The following is a 27,869-nucleotide window of genomic DNA, read 5'->3' as shown; positions in this document are numbered from 1 at the left end:
GCCAGTGTGATGTCTCTACTCTCCACTATTTTATCGAGATTGGTCATTGCTCTTCTCCCAAGAAGTGAACGTCTTCTGATTTCCTGGCTGCAGTCTGCGTCTGCAGTAATCTTCGCCCCTAGAAATTCAAAGTCTGTCACTGTCTCCACGTTTTTTCCTTCTATTTGGCAGTTATAAAATTATATCTAACTTTTAAAACATCAAATTATTTCTGACCATAAAAACATGTCTCCATTTACCACGCTCCTGAAGGCTCACTAAGAAATTAAAAATTCAAGTTAGCTATAATTAATTGCTATAATATCCAACAGTGCCAACCAACCTGCCAAGGCCAGAGTACAATGATGATATCTAAGTGAATTAATTGAGCCCATCAAACGATGCAGAAAAGACTTCTGCCAGCTGGTCCTTGATGCTTCATCAGGGAACTGTTTTAAAAGTGTTAAAAAACAAAAGGGAGTGAGAGACAGAGAGAAATTGTCTTCTGAGATCATGATTTGAATGGAAATGGAGAAATAGGATGGAAACACGTGCACATGTTGAATCACTTCCATGATGTGAAGCATTCCTGTGGGCAGTCTCCTACCAAGAACTGATGATTCTTTCCCCAAATCCTGCTTCATGAGACTAGCATGGTAATTTTAAAAATTAATTTAATCATTAGAAATACCAAAATTTCAGATATCACCACTTTGTTTTTCCTGCTATTTATCCATAGTAACCTTGGTTTTAAGAACCCCCAGTGGTGCAATGGATTAAACCTTTGTGTCGGCAGGACTGAACATCAACAGGTCAGAGGTTCCAATCCGGGGAGAGTACGGATGAGCTCCCTCTGTCCACTCCAGCTCTCCCTGTGGGGACATGAGAAAAGCTTCCCAAAAGGATGGTAAAACATCAAAACATCCTGGCGTCCCCTGGGCAACATCCTTGCAAACTGCCAATTCTCTCACACCAGAAGTGACTTGCAGTTTCTCAAGTTGCTCCTGATACACACAAAAAAAATCTTGGTTTTTCAAAATTGTGCTACTGCTAGCTTTTAAAATTTCAGACTTACATGACCGAGAGCAATTAGATTGGAAGGAAAGGAAAGGAGCTCAGAGAATGGGGGGTCTGGCTTAAGAACAATGTTTCCTGTCTCTGTAAGAGTAAGAGGATTGGGAGGGAGAGCAGAAGTGCCCATAGAGACAAATGGTGTCTGCCTTAAGAACGATGCCTCATAACTCCTCTAGAGTAACAGGATTGAAGAAGAAAATCAAGTACCTCAGAAATTGTGTCTTTCTTAAGAACGGTGTCTCAGGTATCCTCTAAGCAGATGGCTGAGGTGGGAGGAAACAATCCTGTGTGAAGGGTGTAGTATATTCTTAGTCTTCTTTAAAGATGGAACTCCACACAAAGACGATTCTACACACAAGAAGATGGCTTCCCCTGCTTTCCCCAGTTCCATCTGATGAAAGTCTACTATAAGTAATGGCTATCATTTCTAATGGTTTCTAAATGTACACAGAAGGAAAAATGCACATTTCAGCAACTAATTACTTATATTACATTTCAGCATCTTCTTAGAAAGCTTACTTCTTTAACATCTGTATTATATATCAAAACAATGTACACTTTAAGACAGCTGATAGCAGTACTTTATTGGAATGCCCCCCTTTTACTGCCACTGAGAGATCTAAATTAATTTTATAGCTAAAACCAGGTAAAGTGCTAGGGAGTAATAATATTCCTCCAGTATTGCTTAAAGCAAATTTGGCTTGGCAGGCTCCAATTTTGGCTTAGCTTTTCACCTAGATGGATCATTCAGCTATTTCTTCTAAGGCCTGGGGTTTAATCATTATCCCAAAGGAGAACAAGCAGATCCAGCTAATTATAGAGCATTCAGCTGGCTAATTATCATTAGTAGTAAGCTATATGCTGGTCATCTGCATTCAAAATTACTGGATTGGCTAGAAGAGGAAAATATTTCGGATTATGAACAATCTGGTTTTAGATGTGGGAATTCAATAGTAGATCAGGATCTTGTCCTTCAACATTTAATTGAAAAATATGCACCCCACATTTTCACCTCCTCAGTTCTCAAGATATATATATATCTCGGAGCTTATGCTCATCTGCGGAAGCCCTGCTCTTGGTCTCGCCTCCTTCTCAGGCACGACTAGTGGGGACAAGAGACAGGGTCTTCTCAGTGGTGGCCCCTCGACTGTGGAATTCCCTCCCTAGAGATATTAAATCTGACCTTTTGTAAGTAAAAACGTGACTTTTTGATCAAGCTTTTGGAGATCTTGTACAATACATAAATATGGATTTATGTGCAATGACTATTGGAACGGCCCAGCCTATGACTTTGGATAATATAGTTAACAGTGAAGTCAATTTTTAGATGTTGTAAATGTTTTTATGTATTCTATAATTCTATTTAAATGTTTTTAATTGTATATTGTTTTTTGAAAGCATCAAATAGTTGCCAAAGTGTAAGCTGCCTTGAGTCCATTCCCACCACCACCACCCCGGGGTGGAGAAAGCCGGGTAGAAATGTCGCAAATAAATAAATAAATAAATAAAGCGATTTAGTATTGGAGTGATTATGGTGTAAATAGAATACAGTCACACTCTTGCAACTCCAGGAATTCCTGGTGGACACGGAATATCTAGATCCGTCACAGTCTGGCTTTAGGCCGGGACATGGTACTGAGACAGCCTTGGTCGCCTTAGTGGATGATCTTCGCCGGGAATTGGACAGGGGGAGTGTGTCCCTGCTGGTTCTGCTGGACCTCTCTTCGGCCTTCAATACCGTCGACCACGGTATCCTTCTGAGACGCCTCGCGGGAATGGGCCTTGGGGGTACTGCATTGCAATGCCTCCAGTCATTCCTCGAGGGTCATTCTCAGAAGGTGTCTTTAGGGGGCACCTGCTCGACTCCGCGGCCATTGTACTGTGGAGTCCCGCAGGGTTCAGTTTTGTCCCCTATGTTGTTTAACATATACATGAAGCCATTGGGAGAGATCATCCGGAGTTTTGGGGTGCGATGTCATCTGTACGCAGATGATGTCCAACTCTATCACTCTTTTTCACCTGCCACTAAGGAGGCTGTTCAGGTCATGAACCGGTGCTTGGCCGCTGTCACGGACTGGATGAGGGACAACAGATTGAAACTAAATCCAGACAAGACAGAGGTACTCCTGGTCAGTCGTAAGACCGAACAGGGTATGGGGTTACAGCCTGTGCTGGACAGGGTCACACTCCCCCTAAAAGCACAGGTATGCAGTCTGGGAGTTCTCCTGGATTCATCGCTGAGCCTGGAAACCCAGGTTTCAGCAGTGGTCAGGGGAGCATTCGCACAATTAAAACTTGTGCACCAGCTGCGTCCGTACCTTGGGAAGGCTGACTTGGCCACAGTAGTACACGATTCGGTTACATCCCGCTTAGATTACTGCAACGCTCTCTACGTGGGGTTGCCTCTGAAGACTGCCCGGAAGCTGCAGCAAGTACAACGCACGGCAGCCAGATTACTAACGGGTGCTGGGTACAGGGAGCACACCACTCCGCTCGGCAACCAGCTCCACTGGCTGCCGATTCGCTTCCGAGCACAATTCAAAGTGCTGGTGTTAACCTATAAGGCCCTAAACGACTCCGGCCCTGTTTACCTCTCCGAACGTATTCTCCCCTACGAACCATCAAGACCACTAAGATCGTCTGGAGGGGCCCTGCTCTCGGTCCCACCGCCTGCACAAGCACGGCTGGTGGTGACGGTGAACAGGGCCTTCTCGATGGTGGCCCCTCGACTTTGGAACTCCCTGCCATTAGAGATCAGAACTGCCCCCTCCCTCATGATGTTCAGGAAACTAACAAAGACCTGGTTGTGGAACGCGGCATTTGACAACTGATTTAATTCTTTGCCCACATGAAAGGAGGATGATGAATGGTATTGTGATGGCGTTGGACGATTTGGCTCTTTTAACTGTGATGATAATGTTTTAATGTGTATGGTGCTGATATTTTAATCGTGTTATGAAGTGGCATTGTGTTGTTATTGTACATTCTTTGTATGTTAACACATGTTGTGAACCGGTCCGAATTCCTCTTTGAAGGTGAGAGGGTCGGTATATAAAACCTCAAAATAAATAAATAAATAAATGTCCTCTGAGAAGTTGGTGGAAGGCCTTGGATGAAAATTCATAGTCCAAAGAAAATCACGACAGTGATGTGGGAGGCCCAGGTAGAAAAGACTTTGAGTCATCCAGGCCGTAAAACTCACAGCAACCCACTTGGGAGTCATCCTTCAGAAAAACACAGCATAAATAGAATGGCAACGTTTGAACCAGCCAACAAAAAAAAGCTCAAGGGAATCATGTCACTGTTGTCAATAATAAACCCAATAATGTAGGTTTTTGTGCAGATAGGTAAATTTTTGACCTGTTTAGAGGGGGGAAGTATCTAAAACTGTGCTATTGACAATGGTTTATTTGGGGAGGTTTGGGAGGGGGAGATTTGAGAATTTATTTGGTATTCTCAGCTAGCCTAGCAAACCCAGGCAAATTTGGAGCAACATGTGTGGGTGGTTCTTTTGGACCTGGTATGACTCATGCACACATGCATCTACACACTTTAAAGACCTTTTAAAGATGGAGTCTCACAAAGCCCATCAAACAATGCAAGAGTACTTCCTATCAGTTGCCCATGAGACTTTGTATCTGAAGTGTGTAGAAATAAAGGTTTTTGGAGTTGGGGAGCTTCCCGTTGCTTAGAAACTGCTACAGGCACTTATTTTAGGTGGGATTGCAACTCTGTCTTAGATCATTTTTGTGATGTGAAAGTGTGAGTGTTCTTGTGGACAGTCTGCTGTTGCTGCTGTTGTTGGTTATATCCCAATTTTTCTCTCTAGAAAGGAGACTCATGCCAATGCTCCTTAGGTTTCCATTACTGGTTTAAATATGGTATGGGTCCCTTTGAAATAGTGTTTGAAAAATTGTGCTTGTCTCCTCTAGAGTAAGAGACCTAAGGAATAAAGGATCTCATAGAAGTGGTGTCTCAGGAACAGTGCCTTGTATCTCATTTAGAGTAAGGGGCTTGAGGGGCAAAGGATCCCATAGAAGTGGTGTCTCTGGAATGGTGCCTTATCTTTCCTTTAGAATAAGGGGCTTGAGGGCCAAAGGATCTCGTAGAAGCAGTGTCTCTTCTAACTACATAAATAAACATGCTTAAGTATATGGTTGAACTAGAAGTAAGAGGAAGCGATCCCTGTCTGATAGGAGTAAGTTAATTAATTAATTTATTTATTTGCAGCTTTTATACTCTGCCCTTCTCACCCCGCAGGGGACTCAGGGCGGATTACAGTGTACACATATATGGCAAACATTCAATGCCAATGTCTTCTTTAAAGACAGAACCCCATGGAAGGCCACGCAAAGAAGACGATTCCCCCGTCCCCTTTCCCCATCGGAAAAAGTCCCATGTCAGAGCCAGCCATGGTGGGCATACATCAACATTATGCATCAGGCTTATGAGGCACTTCAGATGAAAACTGTCACGTGGCTGGCATTTTGGTGGGAACTGGTGCATCCCTGGCTTTCAATGCAGCTGATAACACTCGCAGGCCTGTAGCGAGGGGGGGGGGGGTTAGGGGTTCAACTCCCCCTTGAAATGTTTCAGATTTTTTTAAAAACCTGGTTTACTCATGAATTTTAACTGGTTAACAAAATCCCCATGCTAGGTCTATGAGATGCAAAAAATCAAGAGTCCCTCCAGAACTGCAAGCACTATCTCAGGCAAATATTGACAAGTTATTCACACTGTCATTACTTGCAGCAATAGCCAATGTAGTGAAGCAACCAAGTTTGGGGGGGGGGGTGTTGAATGCTCTCATTAAGGAGGCCAGACTTGGTGGAGGTGGTTGACAGGGGCGGAGCTGCAGGCTACTGAATGCTGCTCTGCCCCCTGCTGTGCTTTTTGCTTCAGCGTGAGCTAGGAAGCAAGTTTCAACCCCCCTCCCCCCCCCCGCACGAAATTTAAAAAAAAAACCCTGAAAATTTCAACCCCTCCTGAAAAATTTTTCTGGCTACGGACCTGGACACTAGAACAGCCTATTCCACATAAAAGGCATGTAATTAAAAAGTCCTCAACAAATATTGCTTCTAAAGGGATAGGCCAAGCCATAGACACTGTGCTGGGAATTCAGCACACAAGGCATATGCTTTTCCTCATCTACATATTTTGAATTAAACATGCTTTGCTTTGTGATTTGTCATTGGTAGATAAACATGAACTTGCTTTCAAAGTCTGACTACTGAGACACTCAACTTTGAAGAAATCCTATTTAAGGATACAAAACCTTGGAATAACAAGAAAGACATGCATTCCCTCTAACCTCAAGTTTGAATCTGAGAAAGTTGGGGATAAGGGGAGTCCCTTGTCTAGATTTGTACCCTAATGACATGCTTATGTTTATTTTGTGTACTGCACCACAGGATCTCCTTACGTAGTGTTTCAATCCATTTCCATGCCTTTTTTTCTACAGGTTCTAGTAATGAATGACCATAGCATTGTTATTGTTGTTACTCTTGCTGTTATTATTATTATCATCTTTAAACCAGATATCTACTTAACCATATCTGGAACTTCGTCCATAAAGCCTGCAATGCCTGCTGTGTTACTATTGCTTGATGCTATGTTTAGGATGTAAACCATTTTTTAAAAAAGTAAACAGTTTTTTTCCCCTTGAAACATAATTTCTGCATCGTGCTTTATTCCTTTGTTTGTTTCTGTTTATTTACTGGCACCACTATTAGCAAGTTTTCAGGGAAGCTTCTTGCAAAATGCTGACGATAAGGAACAAAAATAAAACATAAGATTATATCATAAAACTATAGAAGAGATAAAGACAAACTGAAGCTGAAATGTATTAACAGCTTGGAAAAATAAATGGGTCTTCAGCCGACAGATAGTTACCAGGAATATTACTGATATCATCACATTAATATAGAGCTATTAATGCGCACAAAGTAAAACAGAAAATAGGTAGTACTGCTTACAACTAATCCAGTATAATTGTACAATGAATTATCAAACAGAAAAACACAAGCCAATGCAAAATAATACAAGGAAATTTGACTGATACATATAATCAGGACACAAGATCACAAAACAATATAGAATAGAACTGTATATTTGAATAATTTTTGCTCCAATTGTGTTCACATTTTTGTCTTCTCACTCGCGGACACTTTCCTGTGCCACAATTTTTTCATGGCGTTCTTCATCTCCGCATTTCTTAATGTATAGATCAATGGGTTTAGCATGGGAGTGATGACTGTATAAAACAGAGCCACTGACTTGTCTTCTGAGAAGTTGCTGGAAGGACGTATGTAGGTAAAGGTGCATGGACCAAAAAATAAAATGACTACTGTGATGTGGGAGGCACAAGTAGAGAGAGCCTTGCGGCGCCCTTCAGAAGAGCGAGATCTCAAGGAGACCAAAATGACAATGTATGACACAACCAAGATGAGGAAGCAACTCAGAGCAATCATCCCGCTGTTGGCCACCACTATGATGCCAGCAACATATGTATCTGTGCAAGCCAGTTGCAGTAATGGGTGAACATCACAGAAATAATGGTCAATTTCATTGGGTCCACAAAACTGAAGGTGTGTGGTCACAAGTGTCTGCACCAAAGAGTGCATAAGCCCTCCAAACCATGAGCATGCCACCATCTGCCCACATACCTGCTTGGTCATAATGGTGGTATAGTGGAGGGGTTTACAGATCGCAATATACCGATCGTATGCCATCACTGTGAGGATGAAAATTTCTGTGCAGCCAAAGAAATGGACCCCAAAGAGCTGGGCTATGCAACCAATGAATGAAATTGTTTTCTTCTCAGCAAGCAAGTCAGCTATCATTTTGGGGCCTGTTACAGAAGAGTAGCAGATATCTATAAAAGATAAGTAGCTGAGGAAAAAATACATGGGAGAGTTCAAACGGGAACTCAAGATGACAATGACAATAATCAGGAGGTTTCCCAACACATTGATCAGATAGAAGAACAGAAACACCACAAAATAAATTTTCTGCAGCTCATCGTTTTGGGTGAGGCCAAGAAGAACAAATTCAGTCACATTGTTTATAGTCTGCATCATGTCAAAATCACCTGCAAAACATAGAATGAATATGCTAAGAGCATAAATAGAGCATTGGTGACTAAAAAATACCACACGAAGTAGAATAGGCAATTTCATGAAATCTGGCAAGCTTACTTGGGATATTAGCAAAAACTAGTTAACTAACAAAAAAAATCCCATATAAAATCTGCCCATCTTGCAGATCACCAACAAACACTGAGTGTTGTGGGCTGTATTACAGTGAAAGAAATAGTTTAAAATACATCTAACCATTTCCTGCCTTAAAAACCTCTTGTGAAATTAATGGACTCTTAAATCATAAGGTGACTTGCAGGCACATAGACACATGCATTTTTTAAAGACAAAACAATTCCTCTGTGTGGGGGGAACCCTTCTTTTTAAAGGAGAATTGTTTTTCTTATTAAGGATAGACAATTCCTTCCAGAACAAATAAAGCTGGTTTTAGGATTTTAAAAGATTTCCCAGCTGCATTTATGGATAGGCAGAGAATGGCTGATTAAAATAAAAAGAAATATCTGCAAAACAAAATGTTTGCCATTTGTTACTGGGCAGAATTTATTTTTGATAAATAGCTTGAGAGAAGGCACAAAATCTTGCAATGTGATGAATTAATGTGCCAAACTCACAGAAGGGGAATAAATTCCCAAACTACAAATATGGAAGGAAATACTACACACAAAACCAACGCAAATGAATAAATTATGAAAGTTTTTTGAAAGCATAAAAACCAAAGGGAAAAAAAATGACAAAACTCTTACTATGTTCTTCTTTAGATTGCAGATGATCCAATTTACTTTTTGAGATAGAAAGAAAATCCTGTGCCATTTTATCAACTAATACAATTTCCTGATATTTAGAATCATGCCTCATGAAAGTTAATGCTATAATACATGAGTTAAAATAATTTATTCTTCTTTTTGATGAGACCTTCCCCGTTACAATGTAAATAGATAGTATATCTGAAAAGTTGAGACCATTATACCTTATTTTATAAACTGTATACATACATATAACGATCGTAATTAAAGATAAAAGTGCTGCTATGACATTTGTACACTATTTCAAAAAAACCCTAGTATATGGAAGAAAAATTCTGGGTCATAACATGAGATAAATCAAACTTGGGTTTTTTAAAAAACACAATTGTGCAGAAATTGCTGAGTTATGCAAAGACCGCTCAGGCTTCTGCCCTCCTTTTCCCTGCTTTATGATTGGATGGCCCAAATAACGGCCAGTGCATGATTGATAGCTGAAATGCCCACATTTAGAGAACAGGAATTGGCTTGATTAACCAAAGGCCATGCCGTCCTGACCATCATTGGCTACGAGGTTCATGTAATGATGGTGTAAGCTGGTAGAGATAAGGTGAACTATCAAACATTGTTCTAAGGGATGCCATGGGTCCCTCTCTGTATAAGAGAGACTGGTACCCACATGCATGTGCTTTGTTATTTATTATTGCTATTATTGCTATTATTATTATTATTATTATTATTATTATTATTTATATTATTGCTTTCTGTAAGACTAAAATAAATCTTGATCCAAGAAATATTTGGTTATTTTTGCCTATTCTTGAAGCTTCTGAAGCTGATCATCCTGGTCTGCTAACAATGAATAACTTTTATTGAATACAGTGATTTTCATCTTTTTAAAAATGTATTTTAAAGCCCAGAGAAAAAGCCTACTGTTTTGGACTTTGCTAAATATATAGGTATAGTTATATAATAAATTTGCTATTCAAATCCTAATTTAACAGGCAGAAAGAGAAACCAGCATGAAGAACCAAGCTACCTAATAAATGTGTCCCCCAAACACACCTTTAAAAAAAATAACAGTCCAATATTATACTATTTCATATGCCAATTATACTAATTACATTAGTTAGTTTAGGAACATGACCATGTTTGTTAGTTTTTTTAAAAAAAGGTAACAGACAGATAGATAGGTAGATAAATAGATGAATCAATATGCTTCAATCTACCCCAACATACCTTGATCATATTTGCAATGAAGTTTCGCAGTGACCCTAATACAATGTCTTGAAAGCCAGATGCATCTTAAAAATAATGGATTCTTACTTAGAGCTGTTTGTTTTCATTGGCAGTGGGAGATTAAACGGTGAAAAATTACCCTGATCTGTTTTTACAACGGTTTTCTGCCTAGACTCAAAAGAGTAGTTCACAAACTCCAAATAAAAGGCCTTGCATATTAAAAGAGTAGCTCAATATTCTGCAATAGAGGAAAGGAGATCATTACCTTTTTATAGGCCTTGAAAGCACAATTGTTTTTACAACTTCCCTTTCCAGAAGGTGTTTGTTATCCTTCATGAGCCTCATGTATAAAACCTACCCACGGACAGAATCTTTGGAGAGAGAAGTAAGTGGAGGAGAAGGAGATTTAACTATCCTGTTTGCAAAAAAATGAACAAGTCCACTGTGTCTGGTGCCTTGAGAAGATCATAAACTTAGTTAATAAGATCCCAGGGGGGCAAACGAAAGGCAAATGGGATACAGACTAAAGGAGTTAAACTTTTCTTTATTTCAGAAAATAGCGGCAGACTTTGATGCTCCCTCTAATTCAGTCATAAGGAAAGTGCAACCTGTGAGCTGCCTGTGACCCCAAGTCTTACATTTTTTCAGGACCCTAAAGGCCCCTAGAAGCCTCCATCAGTTTTTTTTAAGCTTGTTTCTTAAGTTCAAGGCAACCCTCAAGTTACAAACAAGACAGATTCTGTGGGTTTGTTCTTAAGGTGAATGTGTATGTAAGTCAGAACAGGAGCATTTTAAAGTGTACCTTCAGCCATAGATAGAGAGATGAAAGAGTGATCCTACTTGGACCCCAGTTGATTAAATCTGATTTGGAAGAGTCAGTGTTATCCTTGAATCACTCTGACCATTTCTCTCTCTTTGTACATATCTCCATCCATCCATCCATCTCTATTGCTATCTCTGTCATTCTCAAATGCTCCGAGTCCTGAGTTACAATGGGTTATATATCGACGTGTCCACAAACATTTGATTGTTATTTGGTAAGAGATTGTATATTGGGCACCTCCACGTCTTCTGATGGAAGCCCCACACATATTCCTTAAGCATTCTCTGGTCATGCTTGCTTATGTAACTAAGGCACTTTTGCTAACCTTTCACTTTTACTGATCCTGCTCAACTTACAGGCTTACAGAAATGCTAGGCAGAAATGTACCTTTCCATATGAGCTAGCGAAGGATTAACACCCCTATGGTGTTGTCTCACCCCCGCTCTTAGCTATGAGTTGTTTGTAAGTCAGATATTTATAATTTAGGAACTGCCTATACATACATTTCCCCCCCTGGGTAACCAAGAACAACTCCAAGTTCCCTGCAAATGTAGTGGTATAACACCATCTACCTCCCAGAGACACATAACACCCCAGAAAGTCTTCAAAAATCATCCAAATTATTGTATTTCTGTGGTATCAGTTAGATTATTGTTAATAAAGGTAAATGAGAGATTACTGGTACTTGTAAAATGATCACACACATATGATCACACACTCAAACAGGATGGAAACATGTCTGAGTGTATAAGTTTTGAAAATGGAGGCTCAAAGCAGTTCCCAGTGGGCCTAAAGCAATGATTCTCAACCTGTGGGTCCCCAGATGTTTTGACCTTCAACTCCCAGAAATCCTAACAGTTAGTAAACTGGCTGGGATTTCTGGGAGTTGTAGGCCAAAACACCTGGGGACACACAGGCTGAGAACCACTGACCTAAAGGCTTTCTTGTTGTTGCACGCCTTCACGTTCTTTCTAACTTATGGCAACCCTGGCAATATTTCTTTAGTGCAAGTTTGTCCTTTTTTTCCTCTGTAGCCAAGAGAGTGTGACTTGCCCAAGGTCATCCAGTGGGCTTCCATGACTGAGGTCTGCTATCCAGGCTTATAATCCAATGCTCAAACCGTTGTTGTTGTTGTTTGTTGTTGTTAATAGATATTTTTATTTTTATTATCCAGCTACTCTCTGTTAAACAAGACTCAAAACAGCTCTATGCCATACTGGCTCTTTCTGTTGTAACTCAGCGTGTGCCTCATGTATCTGCTAGTGGTAGTAGGAGGAAACGAGGCTTGGAAGAGGAAGACGCTCAGCAACAGCTGAAGCGCATTAGGGACTTGTTTCTAGAGCCTACTGATGAGGAAGACTTTGTGGGGTTTACTCGTGAGGAAATGGAGGTGGAGGATTACCGTGGTGTAAAGCGAGTAGCACGCAGTTCAGACAGTGATGAGGAATCCATTTCCAAGCGTCTTAAAGACATAGCAGATTGCGAGGAGTCTGACAGCGAGGATGAAGAGCTGGACTGGACCAAGGTTCAGGAAGTGTTGGATGTGGTTAATGCTCTAACTTCCAGCGATGAGTTCCAAGGTTTCACAGACCCATGGGTTTCAGATACTGCCTCGCAAGATGCAGTCCGAAGTGCAGAATGGCAGGTATGGAGAAGTCGTGATTCACCTGTGGAAATGGATGCACCTGGAGCTGAATCTAGTGACTCTGATGAGATTTAAGGAGTAGCTTGGGAGCAGTCTAGTTGCAGAGTTCAAAGTGTCGTGTACCTGTGCATCTTGCTTCTAAAGTCTTGCCTTGAGTTCCTGCTTACAGAATCGTGGCTTCCTGACCGTGCTGACGACTTTGCCTGGCTTGGAATCGTGAGTCTTGTCTCCTGCCTTGAACCTTGGACTGCCTTGACCATTCTTCATTATTGCCTATCTCCTGCCTTGACCCTTGGACTGCCTTGACCATTCTACGCTCCTGCCTATCTCCTGTGACTTCGTTGGACCGCTCCTCATGTTGATTATTGCCTAGTGATTTATTGGACTGACGTTATTCTGTGTTTTCTACGAACTGTTTGCAAGCTTTCCTTTTCGCAGCCCAGCTTTTCTGGGCTGTGGTTTGTTTACATTCCTGCCAGTTGCAGCCTCTTTTGTTGTTTCGCTCTGCCAGCCCTTTTGAAGTGTTAATTTGGCATTAAAGACCTTCTGTTAACTCTTAAACTGCTGTTTTGCCTCGTTGGTCCGCCTGGGTCTTGACACTTTCAAATCTATTGTGCATGAAATCTAAAAGCACCATATTACCTGCCAGAAAGCCATTTGAATGTTGGAGTAACCATACAACTTCCATGCCATACAAAACTACCATGCCGAAAATAGGACTACCTATGTTGTACATGAGGAGACGGAGCTAGACCCAGGTCACATGTTACAAAGATGAAACAGGAAGAGTAACCTTTGTGCCATGTTGTCTCTCTTCGTTTTTGGTATCCCTTGCCCTATGAAGCAAAAAAGGAGTAGCATGTTTCTTACTTTACATCCTCTTGCCTTATTTTGGATAGATTATTTCCCCTTATGTGCAGTGCTTGTGTTGTTATTATTCTGCAGTGATCTAGTGCTTCTGTGCTTTCACCACTTTTACAATGGAATCCAAGTTTCCAGCTTTGTACACTCTAGCAGCCACTCTGATTTTGCTCCAGGGGAATGCGCTTTCCTGAGCAGTCAGCAGCAGCAGTGGCAAGCAAAGTGAAATATTTACCTGTGTTTTTTCCCACCATCTGTGTTGACAGAGGTCTATCCATACTGAACTTTTGTTGGACACAGATAAGGCAGTTTCAATTGATATGTAGATTGGCATCCTGCAACTGCCAAGGTGATGGTGGTTTGGAGCCAGTCTGTGGAGAGTTTGTTGGAAGCACCACCATCAATGATGTGCAGGTTTGGCTGCTCATTCAAGCTGATGGTCCATATCCACTAAGGCAATTATGGTTTATCAAGTTCTACATGAACATAAAAGGACAAATTCAATTTCTGTTGCGCTGCCATAGAAAAGCTTAAGCCCAGATGCCCGTATCTCTTCACTAGAATTTTCAAAGACCTTTTTGTACCTGCTATTTCCATCGGAGTGGTGCTTTACAATATTTGTGAGCCCAAAGGGAGTACACTTCATTGTTCTAAAGATAGTAGTGCACCTGCTGATAACTTCAGGGCTGGACTTCTATTGTCTCCTGGGCTACTTCTAAATCAAGCTCAGAAACTTAAATTAGTTAAAATATGGCAGCCAGATCATTCACTAATATATCTAAGAGTGACCTCAATACTTCAGCATTGAAATCATTCCACTGGCTGTCAGTTAGTTTTTCCAGGCAAGGTACAAAGTATTTAAAGCCCAATATGGTTGGGTCCAGGTTTCCTACTGGATTGCTTTCTCTCATTTAATCTACCCTATACACTCAGGTTCTCCAGTTAGCCAGGACAAGGTTAGTATCCATCACTGAGAGGACTTTGCCTTCAGCCACCTGCACACTGTTGAATGACCTGCTGGATACAGCTGGATATGCTGTCTGAATTTTAAAAAGCATTAAAGACTAGACTCTTAGAATCATAGAATCATAGAGTTGGAAGAGAGCTTGTGGGTCATCCAGTCCAACCCCCTACCAGGAAGCAAGAAAATCACATTCAAAGCACCTTCAACAGATGGCCATTCAGCCTGTGCTTACAAGCCCCCCAAAGGAGAGCCTCTTCTATTAGGTCTATCTAGAATTCTAGATGATTTTTACATTATGATTTTAAATTATGAATGTTAAAGTATGATTGATTGTTTTCATATATATTTGTTTTATACTTTGATTTAACTGATGTCATATGCTTTTGTTGATGTGTTTTTAACTTGATGTCATGTGTCATGTGTTGCATTTTAATATGCTGTTGTTCCCTGCCTCAATTCATGACAATAGCAATGACAACAATATTTAATAGTTTTTCCATTAAGGCAACATGCCAAACACTATAAACATTAACTATACAACTTTTTGCAGCTTTCACTAAAATTAATTTCTTGCCTCACTGTATGAGGAGCATATTTATTTTAAAATGTTCATTATTCATAAACTGAAAATAACAGCTTTTCACACACAAAAATCACTGTCTGTTCTACCATTTCCATAACTAAATTTATCACATCCAGCCTTTGTTATACAGAAGTAAATCTCTGCCAAGGATTCTCTTCTTACTGAGAGTCACTCACAAGCATATATAACTGAATATGGTTTAATTGATGCCAGAACTGTACATTGAAGGATTAAGGAATATGCTTTTATTTTATCATTTCACCATAGTTGTTTCAGATTATATTACTTTTTAATCTCTATATCCTTAGTGTAAACATGTATAATATTAAATCATTAATAATATAAGCCATAGTCTGGTATGTTTAAAATTGCATTTTAATGACCCAATGCCTTCCAGTCCTTGTCCTGTTAATAATAATACTAATAAAACTTTATTTATATATTTATATATTATTTATAATGCTACACTTCTCAAAAATGATCAAATGTCATAGGATTTTATGGTGTATTTCAGAATGAACGGGGATACTAAGTTTGCATACTGTTGAATGAGAGGCTTGGAAAGCTTGAGATAAAAGAAGCAAAAATGTTTTTTTTAAAAAACTTCCCTCTCCCTGATAAGCCATCAAGGCAGGCCCGTAGCCAGGATTTCGATTTGGGGGGGGGGGGCTGAGTTTGTTTCGGGGGGGCTGAGTCTGAGTGAAAGAGGGTCTACCCTAGCAAACCTTTTGTATCGTTACCCCAATACCCCCATGCATATGGGATATATTGAGTATGGTGATCAGATCATGATATGAATAAACATAACAGTTTAAATAATGCACCAGTAAGGCCTTTTCGTGAACCACCATGAGAATTTCGGGGGGGGGGCTGAAGCCCCCAAGTCCCCCCCCCCCCCCCCGGCTACATACCTGCATCAAGGTGTTTCAGCACCCATTGTTTCCTTAGCCCAGACTCATTGTCAGATTCTAGCTGAAAAGATTAAACTCATTAAAAACCATCAACCCCAAACTGTGCCCATATTTCTTTCCCCCATGCACCCAAAGAAGGCAGACATGGAAAAGAGCCACAGGTTTCAAACTGAGTAATGACAATATATTAAAATTCCCACCAGACAAGGAAATCAATCAGTTGCAGCAGAGGATGGTGCACTTCACCAATCAGTCTCTATATGAATCTGCTGCTTTATGTCCAATTAGAGAGTGCATTCTCTCCTACACCTGCTTTTGGCTGATGTGAATAAAGCCTCTGATCCTTCCCTTCAACCTACTCATGTCTAATTTAATCCTTTGGAGCCTAGGCATGCCGGGACTCCAAACCTGCAGTTCTTGTGGAGCTGAAATCACATATCACAAGCAATGGCCAGGGATCCCAAATTCAGTCAGAACATCTTCAGTTTTATCTATGAAGCCTGTTATTCTATGCACCCATCAGCTTTAATTGTATACCTAAGTGGTGCATTAGAATGGCGTGCCAAAAGGTGCCTGTGTCCTCCATTAGGCTGAGGCTAGCGAACTCACCAGGTTCAGCCGGATGAATGCGGTCAGTTGGGAAGCCACACCCACCTGCCAAGCCCGGGCTAGGGTGTCGCTTTCCTTGCATCCCAGCTGAGAAGCTAAGGAGAAGTGCCTTCCCTGCACCTCCCCAGCCTTTAAAATAAGACAGAAAAGTGGATAGAAAAAAATATCCCAAAATATCCCATCCAGCTGGTGGCAAAGTAGCTCATTTGCAATTACCTTTTTTTAAAAAATAAAGGAGAGAGAAGTGCTTGGAAAAGTTTTTTAATTTGATTTTTATTTAAGCTTTTAGTTATATTATTTACAACTTACAAGGTTTGGTAAAAGGGGATTGCAAGTCCCAGAATACTCCCACTCCTCTTTTTTATTTAGCCTTTTGAAAAAGGTCCAGAACTTGCCAACCAGCATGGCTCTTTTTAAAAATGGCTGTCTTGAAACAGTTTTTAAAAGAAAAGAGAGAAAAATAATACTTGGACAAGGTAGGTGTCACTTCTCCTTGATTCTTTGGCAAATCCTTTTATTTGTTTATTTATTATTTGTAATGTTGTTTATCTGTTCAGTCGCTTCCAACTCTTCGTGACCTCATGGATCAGCCCACACCAGAGCTCCCTGTCAGCCGTCACCACCTCCAGCTCTTTCGGAGTCAAGGCAGTCACTTCAAGGATAGTATCCATCCATCTTGCCCTTGGTCGGCCCCTCTTTCTTTTTCCTTCCATTTTCCCCAGCATCATTGTCTTCTATAAGCTTTCCTGTCTTCTCATGATGTGGTCAAAGTACTTCATCTTTGCCTGTAATATCCTTCTCTCCAATGAGCAGTCGGGCTTTATTTCCTGGACTATGGACTGGTTGGATCTTCTCGCGGTCCAAGGCACTCTCAGAATTTTCCTCCAACACTGCAGTTCAAAAGCATCTATCTTCCTTCGCTCAGCTTTCCTTATGGCCCAGCTCTCACATCCATAGGTTACTATGGGGAATACCATTGCTTTAACTATGCGGATCTTCATTGCCAGTGTGATGTCTCTTCACTATTTTATTGAGATTGGTCATTGCTCTCCTCCCAAGAAGTAAACATCTTCCGATTTCCTGGCTGCAGTCAGCATCTGAAGGTAATCTTTGCACCTAGAAATATAAAGTCTGTCACTGCCTCCATGTTTTCTCCCTCTATTTGCCAATTATTAATCAATCTTCTTGCCATAATCCTGGTTTTGTTTGATGTTTTTTGATGTTCAAAATTGAGGTGTGCATTACAATCGATAGTGCAGTAGATTCAAGTAAATACAGGTATATCCCAGTGTGATAAGGTAATCTGAGTGAGTCACAAAAGTGGCAGGACAGGATTTTGCTCATTAGTTAAACAAATTCAAAGACATTGGCAAGCTTTCTTCTCATAAAACAACCGGACTGCACATTTTTCTGCCTAAAGGGTACAGAAATTTGTGAGGTTTTTAAAAATGAAAACTTGGAATCTGGCCTAGCTGATGGTACAAACAGGAACAAATACCTGAAAAATGAATGAAACCAAGTCAACCAAGAAACGTGTGCTTTTCAAATGAAAACTGGGAACCTGAGCCAAATGATGTTCCCAACAAGCATGAAATAGAATATCAAGAAACTGGATTAAGCGCAGCCAGCCAAGTAGCATGGCAACACCATACTAATTCAAGAGCATGGTAGTGGCACCTTTTGCTGTTTTAGTTTTCAGCTCAAAGACTTCTATTCATTTAGAGGTAAACAGGCAGTAATATTTATAGAATGATGTTGAAGTACTTTTCATAAGCTGTAGGTACATTATTTTAATAATTTACATTACATATAGCCTAATCAGTTGTTAAAATAAGGCATACCCTTCAGGCAGTTGGTTTTGCATTTCATAAATGACCAGCCAGTTGTTAAATATTAAATGCCTTAATGGTGTGTTTTTAGTCAGGAAGAGGTGGAAGAAGCTGTTATCTTTTCTGCCTCAGATCCCAAAGTAATTTGACCAGCTTAGCATTGAATATTAAAACACTAAAGCTGCAGCAAATCAGGAGAAAAGCGGAATAGCCAGATAGGCCTTGATTATCCAATTGTTTTTTCTAGATCTATTTATGGACCGTAAAACTAAAGGTTTTATTTTCTTCCTCCTCTATTAACCACTTACTTCTTTCCCAACTAGCGAAAGATAGACAGTACATGACATCTCTGTATTGGTTTGAACACAGGAGAGCCAATTTTACTCATGGAAGTTAGGGTCTACAACCAAGTTTAAGAGCCTTGCCCTATTCCCTAAAACAATAAGTATAAGCTACCTTTTTAACCTTAGTCTAAGCACCTAGAGCAGGGGTCCTCAAACTAAGGCCCGGGGGTAGAATACAGCCCTCCAAGGTCAACCTAAGTCTGAAACAACTTGAAAGCACACAATAACAACAACAACAACAACAACAACAACAAAATACTAAGAAGTTTATATTTGTTAAAATTGTTCTTCGTTTTAATTATTGTATTGTTTTAAAGTGTTTTTTCCACTACAAATAAGATATGTGCAGTGTGCATAGGAATTCATTCATGTTTTTTCAAATTATAATCCGGCCCTCCAACAGTTTGAGGGACTGTGACCTGGCCCTCTGTTTAAAAAGTTTGAGGACCCCTGACCAAGAGTATGTACTTTGTTGCATAGTCATGAGTTCACAGACTGGTATACATTCCAAATATTCTTATATCTGGGGCATTTTCTACTTTAACTTGTATAGGAGCCAACTGCAATTTTTTCAGGCAGCCAAATATCAACTAGCCCTGGGGAACTTATAAGAGAAACTGAATATATATCTTAGCTAATGAAGGATTGTGTTTGTGTTTAGCAGGAACTTCTAAATCAGGGGTTCTTAACCAGGGGTCCATGGAAACAATTCAGGTGGTCCATAAGCTTGAATTGAAAAAAATAAACTATTATCATTATTTCCCAGGCAATGCATATGTCAGCTGTACAAGCACAACAACAATCAAAACACACCATATGTTAGATAAAATAAAACCACAATTTTATTGGTTGCAGTTTATCTGAGTTGGCACATTCTGTGGGTCATAAATCCTCTTTTTATGTGGCATACCTGCCACAAGTGAACCTCGCTCCCTGAGACAGCTCCTGGGCTGTCCCAGTAGCAGCCCATTTCACCATATCAGAATTTCTGATGAGGTGTGTGTCTTGCCACTGCTTGGGCAAGCACTGACCTACACTGTTATCAAGGAGCCAGGGTTTCCCTTGTGGAAATCCCTCTAATGGCTTGTGCTTCCCTACATTTGGATCCAGGACCCATGCCAACTGCCCAAACCTCAGTTGAGACAAATGTGGTAGAGTAGAATGGGCTGGAGATCCAGTTGTGTCTAGCAGTCTCCACCTCTAGAGCCAGCTATTTATGTTCTCTGGCTGTTACAAGCACAGAGCCCCACACAAAAGGGTGGCTTCTACTTGCAAAGACTTGCTGAGAGCCACCATGTGCTCCCCAGCAGCCTCCCTCCATCTTCCAGGGAACAATGGCGATCCAGCCACCACTTTTTCTCTGACCTCTAATTGAAATCTATCATTTCCCTCTTATTATGGATGTATGCAATAAATAACAATAGTATTCATTTCATAACTCAGTACAGCTGTTGCATATCTTTTAAAAATCGCTTATGCTCATCCATACTTTGATATTACAGTAGTTGTTTGACCCAACACTAGATCACATGTGATTACAATCCTGCTCTGTACAAACTATTATGTGACATAATGTTGTTGTCATAACACTTATGTGCCTTTACATTCTGGAAAAACGGTCTGTGGAACAAAAAAGGTTAAGAACCCGTTATAAATGAATGAGATCAAATTGAAAACTTGATGTGTGTGAGAGAATGGAATTTCACTTAGGCACAGAGATAGAACCGCAGACACTTAACAAATTTACTAATTCTTATTTTATTCAACTGTAGAATTTAACAGAGAATATTCTAAGCTTCACAACATCACCTCTCATTTGTACTTATGGTGATTGATTAGCAACTTGGATGACCTCTGCTAGCAGATGTAGGAAATATCCTTAAGGACAGTGGTTCCCAGCATTTTTTTGGGCATTCCCCATCTAAGCATCTCTAAAAATCCTGATTCCCCTCTCTCTTCCCATGACACATAGTAATAATACCTTTATTTTTATACCTGTCTCCATCTCGCCGAAGAGACTCGGGGCAGCTCACATGGGGCCAAGCCCAAGCAACAGAGTTAAAAACATAGTACATTAGAATGGATAGCATCAATTTAAAATAACATAAACCAACAAATATAACAAAATATAAAACAAGCATCAAAACCAACAACAATCGCATAATTGAAGTCTCGATGTGGGTAGGCGGCAGGGCCGTAGCCAGAAAAAAAATTCGGGAGGGGTTGAAATTTTGCGCGCCGGGGGGGGGGTTAAAATTTTGCAGGGGGGGTGGATTGAAAATTTTGCAAGGGGGGTCTGAAACCTGCTTCCTAGCTCACGCTGAAGCAAAGAGCACAGCAGGGGGCAGAGCAGCCTTCAATAGCCTGCAGCTCCGCCCCTGTCAACCACCTCCACCAAGTCTGGCCTCCTTAATGAGAGCATTCAACACACACACACCCAACTTGGTTGCTTCACTACATCGGCTATTGCTGCAAGTAATGACAGTGTGAATAAAATGTCGATATTTGCTTGAGATAGTACTTGCAGTTCTGGAGGGACTCTTTAATTTTTTGCATCTCATAGACTAAGCATGGGGATTTGGTTAACCAGTTAAACTTCATGAGTAAACCAGGTTTTTTTAAAAAATCTGAAACATTTCGGGGGGGGTTGAACCCCTAAAACCACCCCCTCGCTACAGGCCTGGTGGGCGGAGTGGTGCACAACAATTTAGAGGATAGGGCTAATAAGTAAAGTGCATAAGTCATATCGCGACATTAAGGACAACAGCAATATAAGAAAGAACATTCAAACTTTGAATATAACAGTAGTAAAGTGCTCAGCCAAGATTTTTGGGTCCAAGCTGGGGACAGTTGTCAAGGGAATTGTTTAGTCAAACACACAGCGGAACATCCATATAATCCTTTTTATTCAAAAAGTGAACTCCTGTTCATATGAGGGAAGCCTAAAGGGCCATTAACTTGGTCTAAACAAGCTTCCAAAGAACACGGCAGCCATGAAAAAGGAAAGTAAAAGAACCAAAGGACAGTTGAAGTACTGAGGAAGAAATTGCTAAGAAATTGTTTAAAATAATAATAAAATGTAGTGAATGAAAAATAGTCAATAAAGCTTCAAAACATATAATAGAGAACTGAAATGCATAAATATAAAATAATTTTAATGGAAGCGTTTTGTACATTTTGCATAACTTGTGATGTAAAAAAAAAACACTTGAGAGAAATGGGGATGCTTGGAATGAAAGTGCCCCCCATCCTTTCTGTGCTCCTGCCCTCCCTCCTTTAACTCTATGTTCTCCCCAAACCTTCCTTTCTATGAGCGGGCTTTCTCCCTCTCCATTGTCACCAGCTGACTGCCATGCACATTCTGATTTTAATTTTTAAAATGTGTGTCACATTATATATTTATATATTATTGTTTATTTGTTGTTCATTTATTCAGTCGTTTCTGACTCTTCGTGACCTCATGGACCAGCCCACGCCAGTGCTCTCTGTCAGCCATCACCACCCCCAGCTCCTTCAAGGTCAATCCAGTCACTTCTAGGATCCCATCCATCCATCTTGCCCTTGGTCGGCCCCTCTTCCTTTTGCCTTACATTTTCCCTAGCATCATTGTCTTCTCTAAGCTTTTCTGTCTTCTCATGATGTGGCCAAAGTACTTCATCTTTGCCTCTACTGTCCTTCCCTCCAATGAGTAGTCGGGCTTTATTTCCTGAAGTATGGACTAGTTGGATCTTCTGGCGGTCCAAGGCACTCTCAGAACTTTCCTCCAACACCACAGCTCAAAAGCATCTATCTTCCTTCGCTCAGCCTTCCCTAAGGTCCAGCTCTCACATCCGTAGGTGACTATGGGGAATATCATTTCTTTAACTATGCGGAGCTTGGTTGCCAGGGTGATGTCTCTACTCTTCACTATTTTATCAAGATTGGACATTGCTCTCCTCCCAAGAAGTAAGCGTCTTCTGATTTCCTGGCTGCAGGTAGCGTCTGCAGTAATCTTTGCACCTAGAAATACAAAGTCTGTCACTGCCTCCATGTTTTCTCCATCTATTTCCCAGTTATCAATCATTTTTGTTGCCATAATCTTGGTTTTTTTGATGTTTAGCTGCAACCCAGCTTTTGCACTTTCTTCTTTCACCTTGATTAGAAGGCTCCTCAGCTCCTCCTCACTTTCAGCCATCAAAGTGGTGTCATCTGTATATCTAATGTTTCTTCCAGCAATTTTCACTGCAGCCTTGCATTCGTCAAGCCCCGCACATCGCATGTGTTCTGTATACAAGTTGAATAGGTTGGGTGAGAGTATACAACCCTGCCATACGCCTTTCCCAATCTTGAACCAGTCTGTTGTTCCATAGTCAGTTCTTACTACTGCTACTTGTTCCTTATACAGATTCCTCAGCAGAGAAATAAGGTGATTTGGTAGGCCCATACCACCAAGAACTTGCCCCAATTTATTATGATCCACACAGTCAAAGGCTTTAGAACAGTCAATAAAACAGAAATGGATGTTGTTTATTTATACCCCACTTTTTCTCTCCACAAGGAGACTCAAAGCGGCTTTATATACATATAAATTGTATACGAGACTCCTAAAACCATAGGAAATGCAGAACATTCACTGTTAATAACTCATTCTCGAATTGCCCCCATAAAAATCAAATCCCCCCCCCCCCCCCTTGTGGGGCAGGTGCCCCAAGTTGAGAACCAGAGGCTTAAGGTTTTCTACTTTTAATACTGAAAGTAATACAGCTGGAACATAGTTATTCCTTCTAAAACCTCTGAAGGTCAAACTATACAAAACATTTAGCATATTTAAAAGAGGGGCTACCTCATGTGGCAAAATATATGTATTTGGCATAGTAAGTATTCTCCTTCATTGCATTAATATGCCTTGCTTTGTGTCTGCTCATTGGAAAACAGACTATTTGCAAGTCTGGTTACAGAGGCATTGATTTAACATCTCTGAAATGAAATTGTGTCAATTTAATTGAATACAAATGCCCTTTCATGTCTAATTTGACTCTGAGAAGCACCCCTTCTGATGTGATCTAATTGCCCTCACTATCTCAATGAAAAGCCAATTTAACATAAAGAAACCAAATTAGGCTTCTTGTATGAAAACCACCAAGGCCTCCTTGACCTTGGCTATTTGTTATCTGCTATTCTGCATTGTAGACCACGCCTTCCTTAGTATGCACTTATCTCCTCGTTGAGGGCCCTTTGTAGGACGAACCGAAAAGGCTCCCTGAACCATTTCTCCCTATGACAACCCACTAGGAAATAAATAGCTGGATTGAGGCTACTGTTTATCGAGGCAAGCAAGTAGAATATATTTGGGAACTTCTTGTTGCCTGTAAGCCAATGTTCTATGCTGAGGGGAGTGCCAAAAATGATGAAGAAGAAAATGGTGAGTAATATTGTCCTACCAAGATGTCCTAGTTGTCGTTGTGGTGAACAGCACATTAGTTTTGTGAACAGGATTAGGCTGGATAGGACCATAATGGGGGCAACGAACAAGATATTTACAATTTGGATCACTTTTTTCATCTTTTGAGAGACTGTTTTTTCCCATATAGCCAAGATGCTCACTCCACTGAGCAAGGCAGCAAAAATCCACAGCACTACAGATACAGCACCAGACACCCACTTAGGACGACGGCAGCGATACCAGAATGGAAATAGAGCAGACAAGCACCTTTCAACACTAATGGCTGTTAGGAAATACATGCCAGTGCTATATAAGAAGAGTTCCACTTTGTACACTACGAGCAACATCTCAGAGGATGGGAAACAATACCAGTTGCTGAAATATTCAACAGAAAAAACTAAGATAACAAAGAAGCAACAGAGGAGGTAGGCAAAATCAGCTAGTGCCAAGCTGAGGATGTAGATCATGATGGGCTTCTTTCTGACATAGTATCTGAGGCACCAAAGGACAATTCCATTTCCCATCAGACCAAAGATGCAGACGAACTGATTGATGATGTATATTATTTCATCCTCCAACTTGTGCTGGCGTCTACATACCACAGTGTTATTGGGTGTCCAGGAATCATTTCTTAATTGAGGCAACAAATCAGGGTCCATCATTGTCATAATATAGCCTTTGTTAGGAAGGTAGGGCAACTTGAAGCTGTCTCATTCATAGGGTCCTCATAAATCAAAGTCGACAGGAGTTAACCATAAGCAAATATATTTTTCATCTGCAAACAAAAAGAGGGCAGAAGAAGAAGATCGGTTACTCTGGATGCATTGACTGATGATTTTTGTAGTCAGGTACATGACCCCTTAGCTTCTAATTGTTGAATAAATACACATTGTGATTTCTCTTGATTCTTCCAGGGCCTCCTTAAGGCCACCTGACTTACCAACAATATGGGGAGGGCAGGGGGAGGAAAAAGGAGGGGAGACAATGGACTTTTTAAATGGATACCACCAGCAGATAGAAGAGAGATTCCAATGAGAATCTAACTGGATCTCAAAGAGCAATTTGAATTTGATGGTACCATTATCAGGGTGCATATACATTCCAAGGAGAAAAAAGGTGAGGAGATAACAAATAAACTGAAGTCTTTACACAGATTCCACTGCATGCTACAATTGTACCCTGTAGAATCCTGGGATCTCTAGTTTATTTAAGAACTAGCTTGGGGACCCGGCGCTGCCCGGGTTATTAGAGAAAGGAATTGTATATCAAGGTAGGTGTTTATCAGTTATTTATATGGCTCGCAGTGGTCTCAGGAAGTTAGTGAAGGTACTGTGAGTCCCATCATCGGTGGTCCATCGTCCTCCAAACTGCACCAGGATGGAGAGAGGGTCATGGGGGCTCTGTGTGCTAAGTTTGGTCTTGATCATGGGGGGGTCTGTGTGCCAATTGGATGAGGGTCACAGCAGTCTCAGAAAGTGAGTTAAGGTACTGCAAGTCCCATCATCCATAGTCTCCCTCAAACATCACCAGAATGTTGAGTTGGCCATGGGGGCTCTGTGTGCCAAGTTTGGTCTTGATTGGTCATTAGATGAGGGTTGCAGCAGTCTTGGGAAGTGAGTGGAGGTACTTATTTATTTATTTATTTATTTATTTACTATTCTTGTATACTGCTGTATCTCAAGCCCGAGGGCGACTCACAGCGGTTTCCAGACATCAAAGGCAATAAAAACAGCAATATCTACTATACAATAACAGTTAAATTACACATTTCCATTAATAACTAATAACTAATAAACAATCATCAATACACTTGAAATTCCATCATCCATAGTCTGTTCTCCCCCAAACTTCACCAGAATGTTGAGTTGGCCATGGGGGTTCTGTGTGCCAAGTTTGGTCTTCATCAGTCATTGGATGAGGGTCTCAGTAGTTTCACTAAGTGAGTGAAGGAACTGCAAGTCCCATCGTCCATGGTGCATCATCCTCCAAACCACACCAGGATGTAGAGTGCATCATGGAGACCCGGTGTGCCAAGTTTGGTCCTTATCGGAAATTGGATGATGGTTGCAGTGGTTTCAGGAAGTGAGTGAAGGTACTGCAAGTCCCAACATCCATTCTCTGTCCTCCTCCAAACAGCACCAGGATGTAGAGTCTCTCATGGGGGCTCTGTGTGCCAGGTTTGGTGTTGTTCAGTCATTGTTGAGGGTCGCAGCAGTCTCAGAAAGCGAGTAGAGGTACTTCAAGTCCCATCATCCATGGTATGCCCTACTCCAAACCACAGTAGGATGTAGAGAGGGTCATGGGGGCTCTGTGTGCCAAGTGTGGTTTTGTTCGGACATTAGATGAGGGTTGCAGCAGTCTTGGGAAGAGAGTGGAGGTACTTGAAGTCCTATCATCCATAGTCTGTCCTCCTCGAAAGTACACCAGGATGTAGAGTGGGTCATGGGGACTCTCTGTGCCAAGTTTGGTCTTGATCAGTCATTGGCAAGGGTCTCAGTGGTCTCAGGAAGTGAGTGAAGTGACTGCAAGTCCCATCATCCATTGTCAAATTCTTCCAAACCGCACCAGGATGTAGAGTGGGTTATGCGGGCTCTCTGTGTAAATTGTGGTCCTGATCCATCATTGTTGGCAGTTATAATGGTTTTAGAAGGGGAGTGCAGGTATTGCAAGTCCCATCGTCCATGGTGCATGCTCCTCCAAGCTGCACCAGGATGTAGAGTGGGTCATGGAGACTCAGTGTGCCAAGTTTGGTCTTTATCGGTAATTGGATGAGGGTTGCAGTGGTCTCAAGAATTGAGCAAAGTTACTGCAAGTCCCATAATCCATGGTCCATCCTCGGCCAAACTACACCAGGACGTAAAGTGGGTCATGAGAGCTCTATGTGCCAAGTTTGGTCCTGATCAGTCATTGGATGAGATTAACAGCGGTCTCAGAATGTGAGTGATGGTACTGCAAGTCCCATCATCCATGGTTCACCCTCCTCCAAACTGCAGTAGGATGTCGAGTGGGTCATGGGGGCTCTGTGTGCCTAGTCTGGTCTGTATTGGTAATTGTCTGACTCAGCCCCTTCTGGCCTTTTCCTTTCCTCTCTTTGTCATCTTGGAATCTTGGAATTGAGGCTGGCCAATCAGAGACCATATGCAAATTTCCTTCTCATGTCCCCGTTTCTGCCATGAACTCTTTTCTCCACCAGGGGCTCCTATTGAAGCTGGCCAATCAGAGACCATATGCAAATAGCACCACTGCGGCAGCCAATCCGAATGTTGGAACTTTCAGGCTGGCCAATCAGAATGCTGGCACATACACCGCCACACCGCCACACTTTTGCCCTCCGCATACAAACTTTCACCTTTATTATATGTATAGATATAGATATAGACTAGCTTGGTGACCCGGCGCTGCCCGGGTTATTTGAGAAAGGAATTGTGTATCAAGGTTGGTCTTTATCAGTTATTTATATGACTCGCAGTTGTCTCAGGAAGTTAGTGAAGTTACTGTGAGTCCCATTATCTGTGGTCCATCCCCCTCCAAACTGCTCCAGGATGGAGAGTTGGTCATGGGGGTTTTGTGTGCCAAGTTTGGACTTGCTTGGTCATTAGATGAGTGTTGCAGAGGTCTTGGGAAGTGAGTGGAGGTACTTGAAGTCCCATCATCCATAGTCTGTACTCCCCCAAACCTCACCAGAATGTTGAGTTGGCCATGGGGGATCTATGTTCCAAGTTTGGTCTTTATTGGTTTTTGAATGAGTG

At 41.2% G+C, this 27,869-nt stretch overlaps 2 protein-coding genes across 3 annotated transcripts; both read right to left on the bottom strand.

The window, feature by feature from the left end:
* Positions 1–126: 126 nt before the first annotated feature.
* On the bottom strand, positions 127–8,132 carry LOC132773135 (olfactory receptor 4S2-like). 2 transcript variants are annotated; one of them, XM_067463220.1, is made up of 2 exons: positions 7,234–8,132; positions 127–160 (listed from the first exon to the last, which is right to left on the bottom strand). In XM_067463220.1, the coding sequence occupies exons 1-2, from the start codon at positions 8,130–8,132 to the stop codon at positions 127–129; spliced, it is 933 nt and encodes a 310-aa protein (XP_067319321.1). The 2 variants fall into 2 exon arrangements, with proteins under 2 accessions (XP_067319321.1, XP_060628102.2); XM_060772119.2 differs by lacking the exon at positions 127–160 and having other exon boundaries at positions 7,185–8,132.
* A 15,236-nt stretch (positions 8,133–23,368) lies between these two features.
* Positions 23,369–24,876, bottom strand: LOC132761909 (mas-related G-protein coupled receptor member H-like). Its single transcript, XM_060754953.2, has one exon. It carries the CDS (start codon positions 24,786–24,788, stop codon positions 23,880–23,882), a length of 909 nt encoding a protein of 302 aa, XP_060610936.2. The 5' UTR covers positions 24,789–24,876; the 3' UTR covers positions 23,369–23,879.
* Positions 24,877–27,869: the final 2,993 nt, after the last annotated feature.

Source organism: Anolis sagrei, chromosome 1 (genome assembly GCF_037176765.1).
Source record: "Anolis sagrei isolate rAnoSag1 chromosome 1, rAnoSag1.mat, whole genome shotgun sequence".
NCBI lineage: Eukaryota > Metazoa > Chordata > Lepidosauria > Squamata > Dactyloidae > Anolis > Anolis sagrei.
Note: the sequence above shows the minus strand (reverse complement) of the source record. Positions and strands in the feature narration are given on the sequence as shown.

Coding starts and splice junctions, on each gene's coding strand:
- LOC132761909 (XM_060754953.2), bottom strand. CDS start 24,788: ATGACAATGATGGACCCTGATTTGTTGCCTCAATTAAGAAATGATTCC.
- LOC132773135 (XM_060772119.2), bottom strand. CDS start 8,132: ATGATGCAGACTATAAACAATGTGACTGAATTTGTTCTTCTTGGCCTC.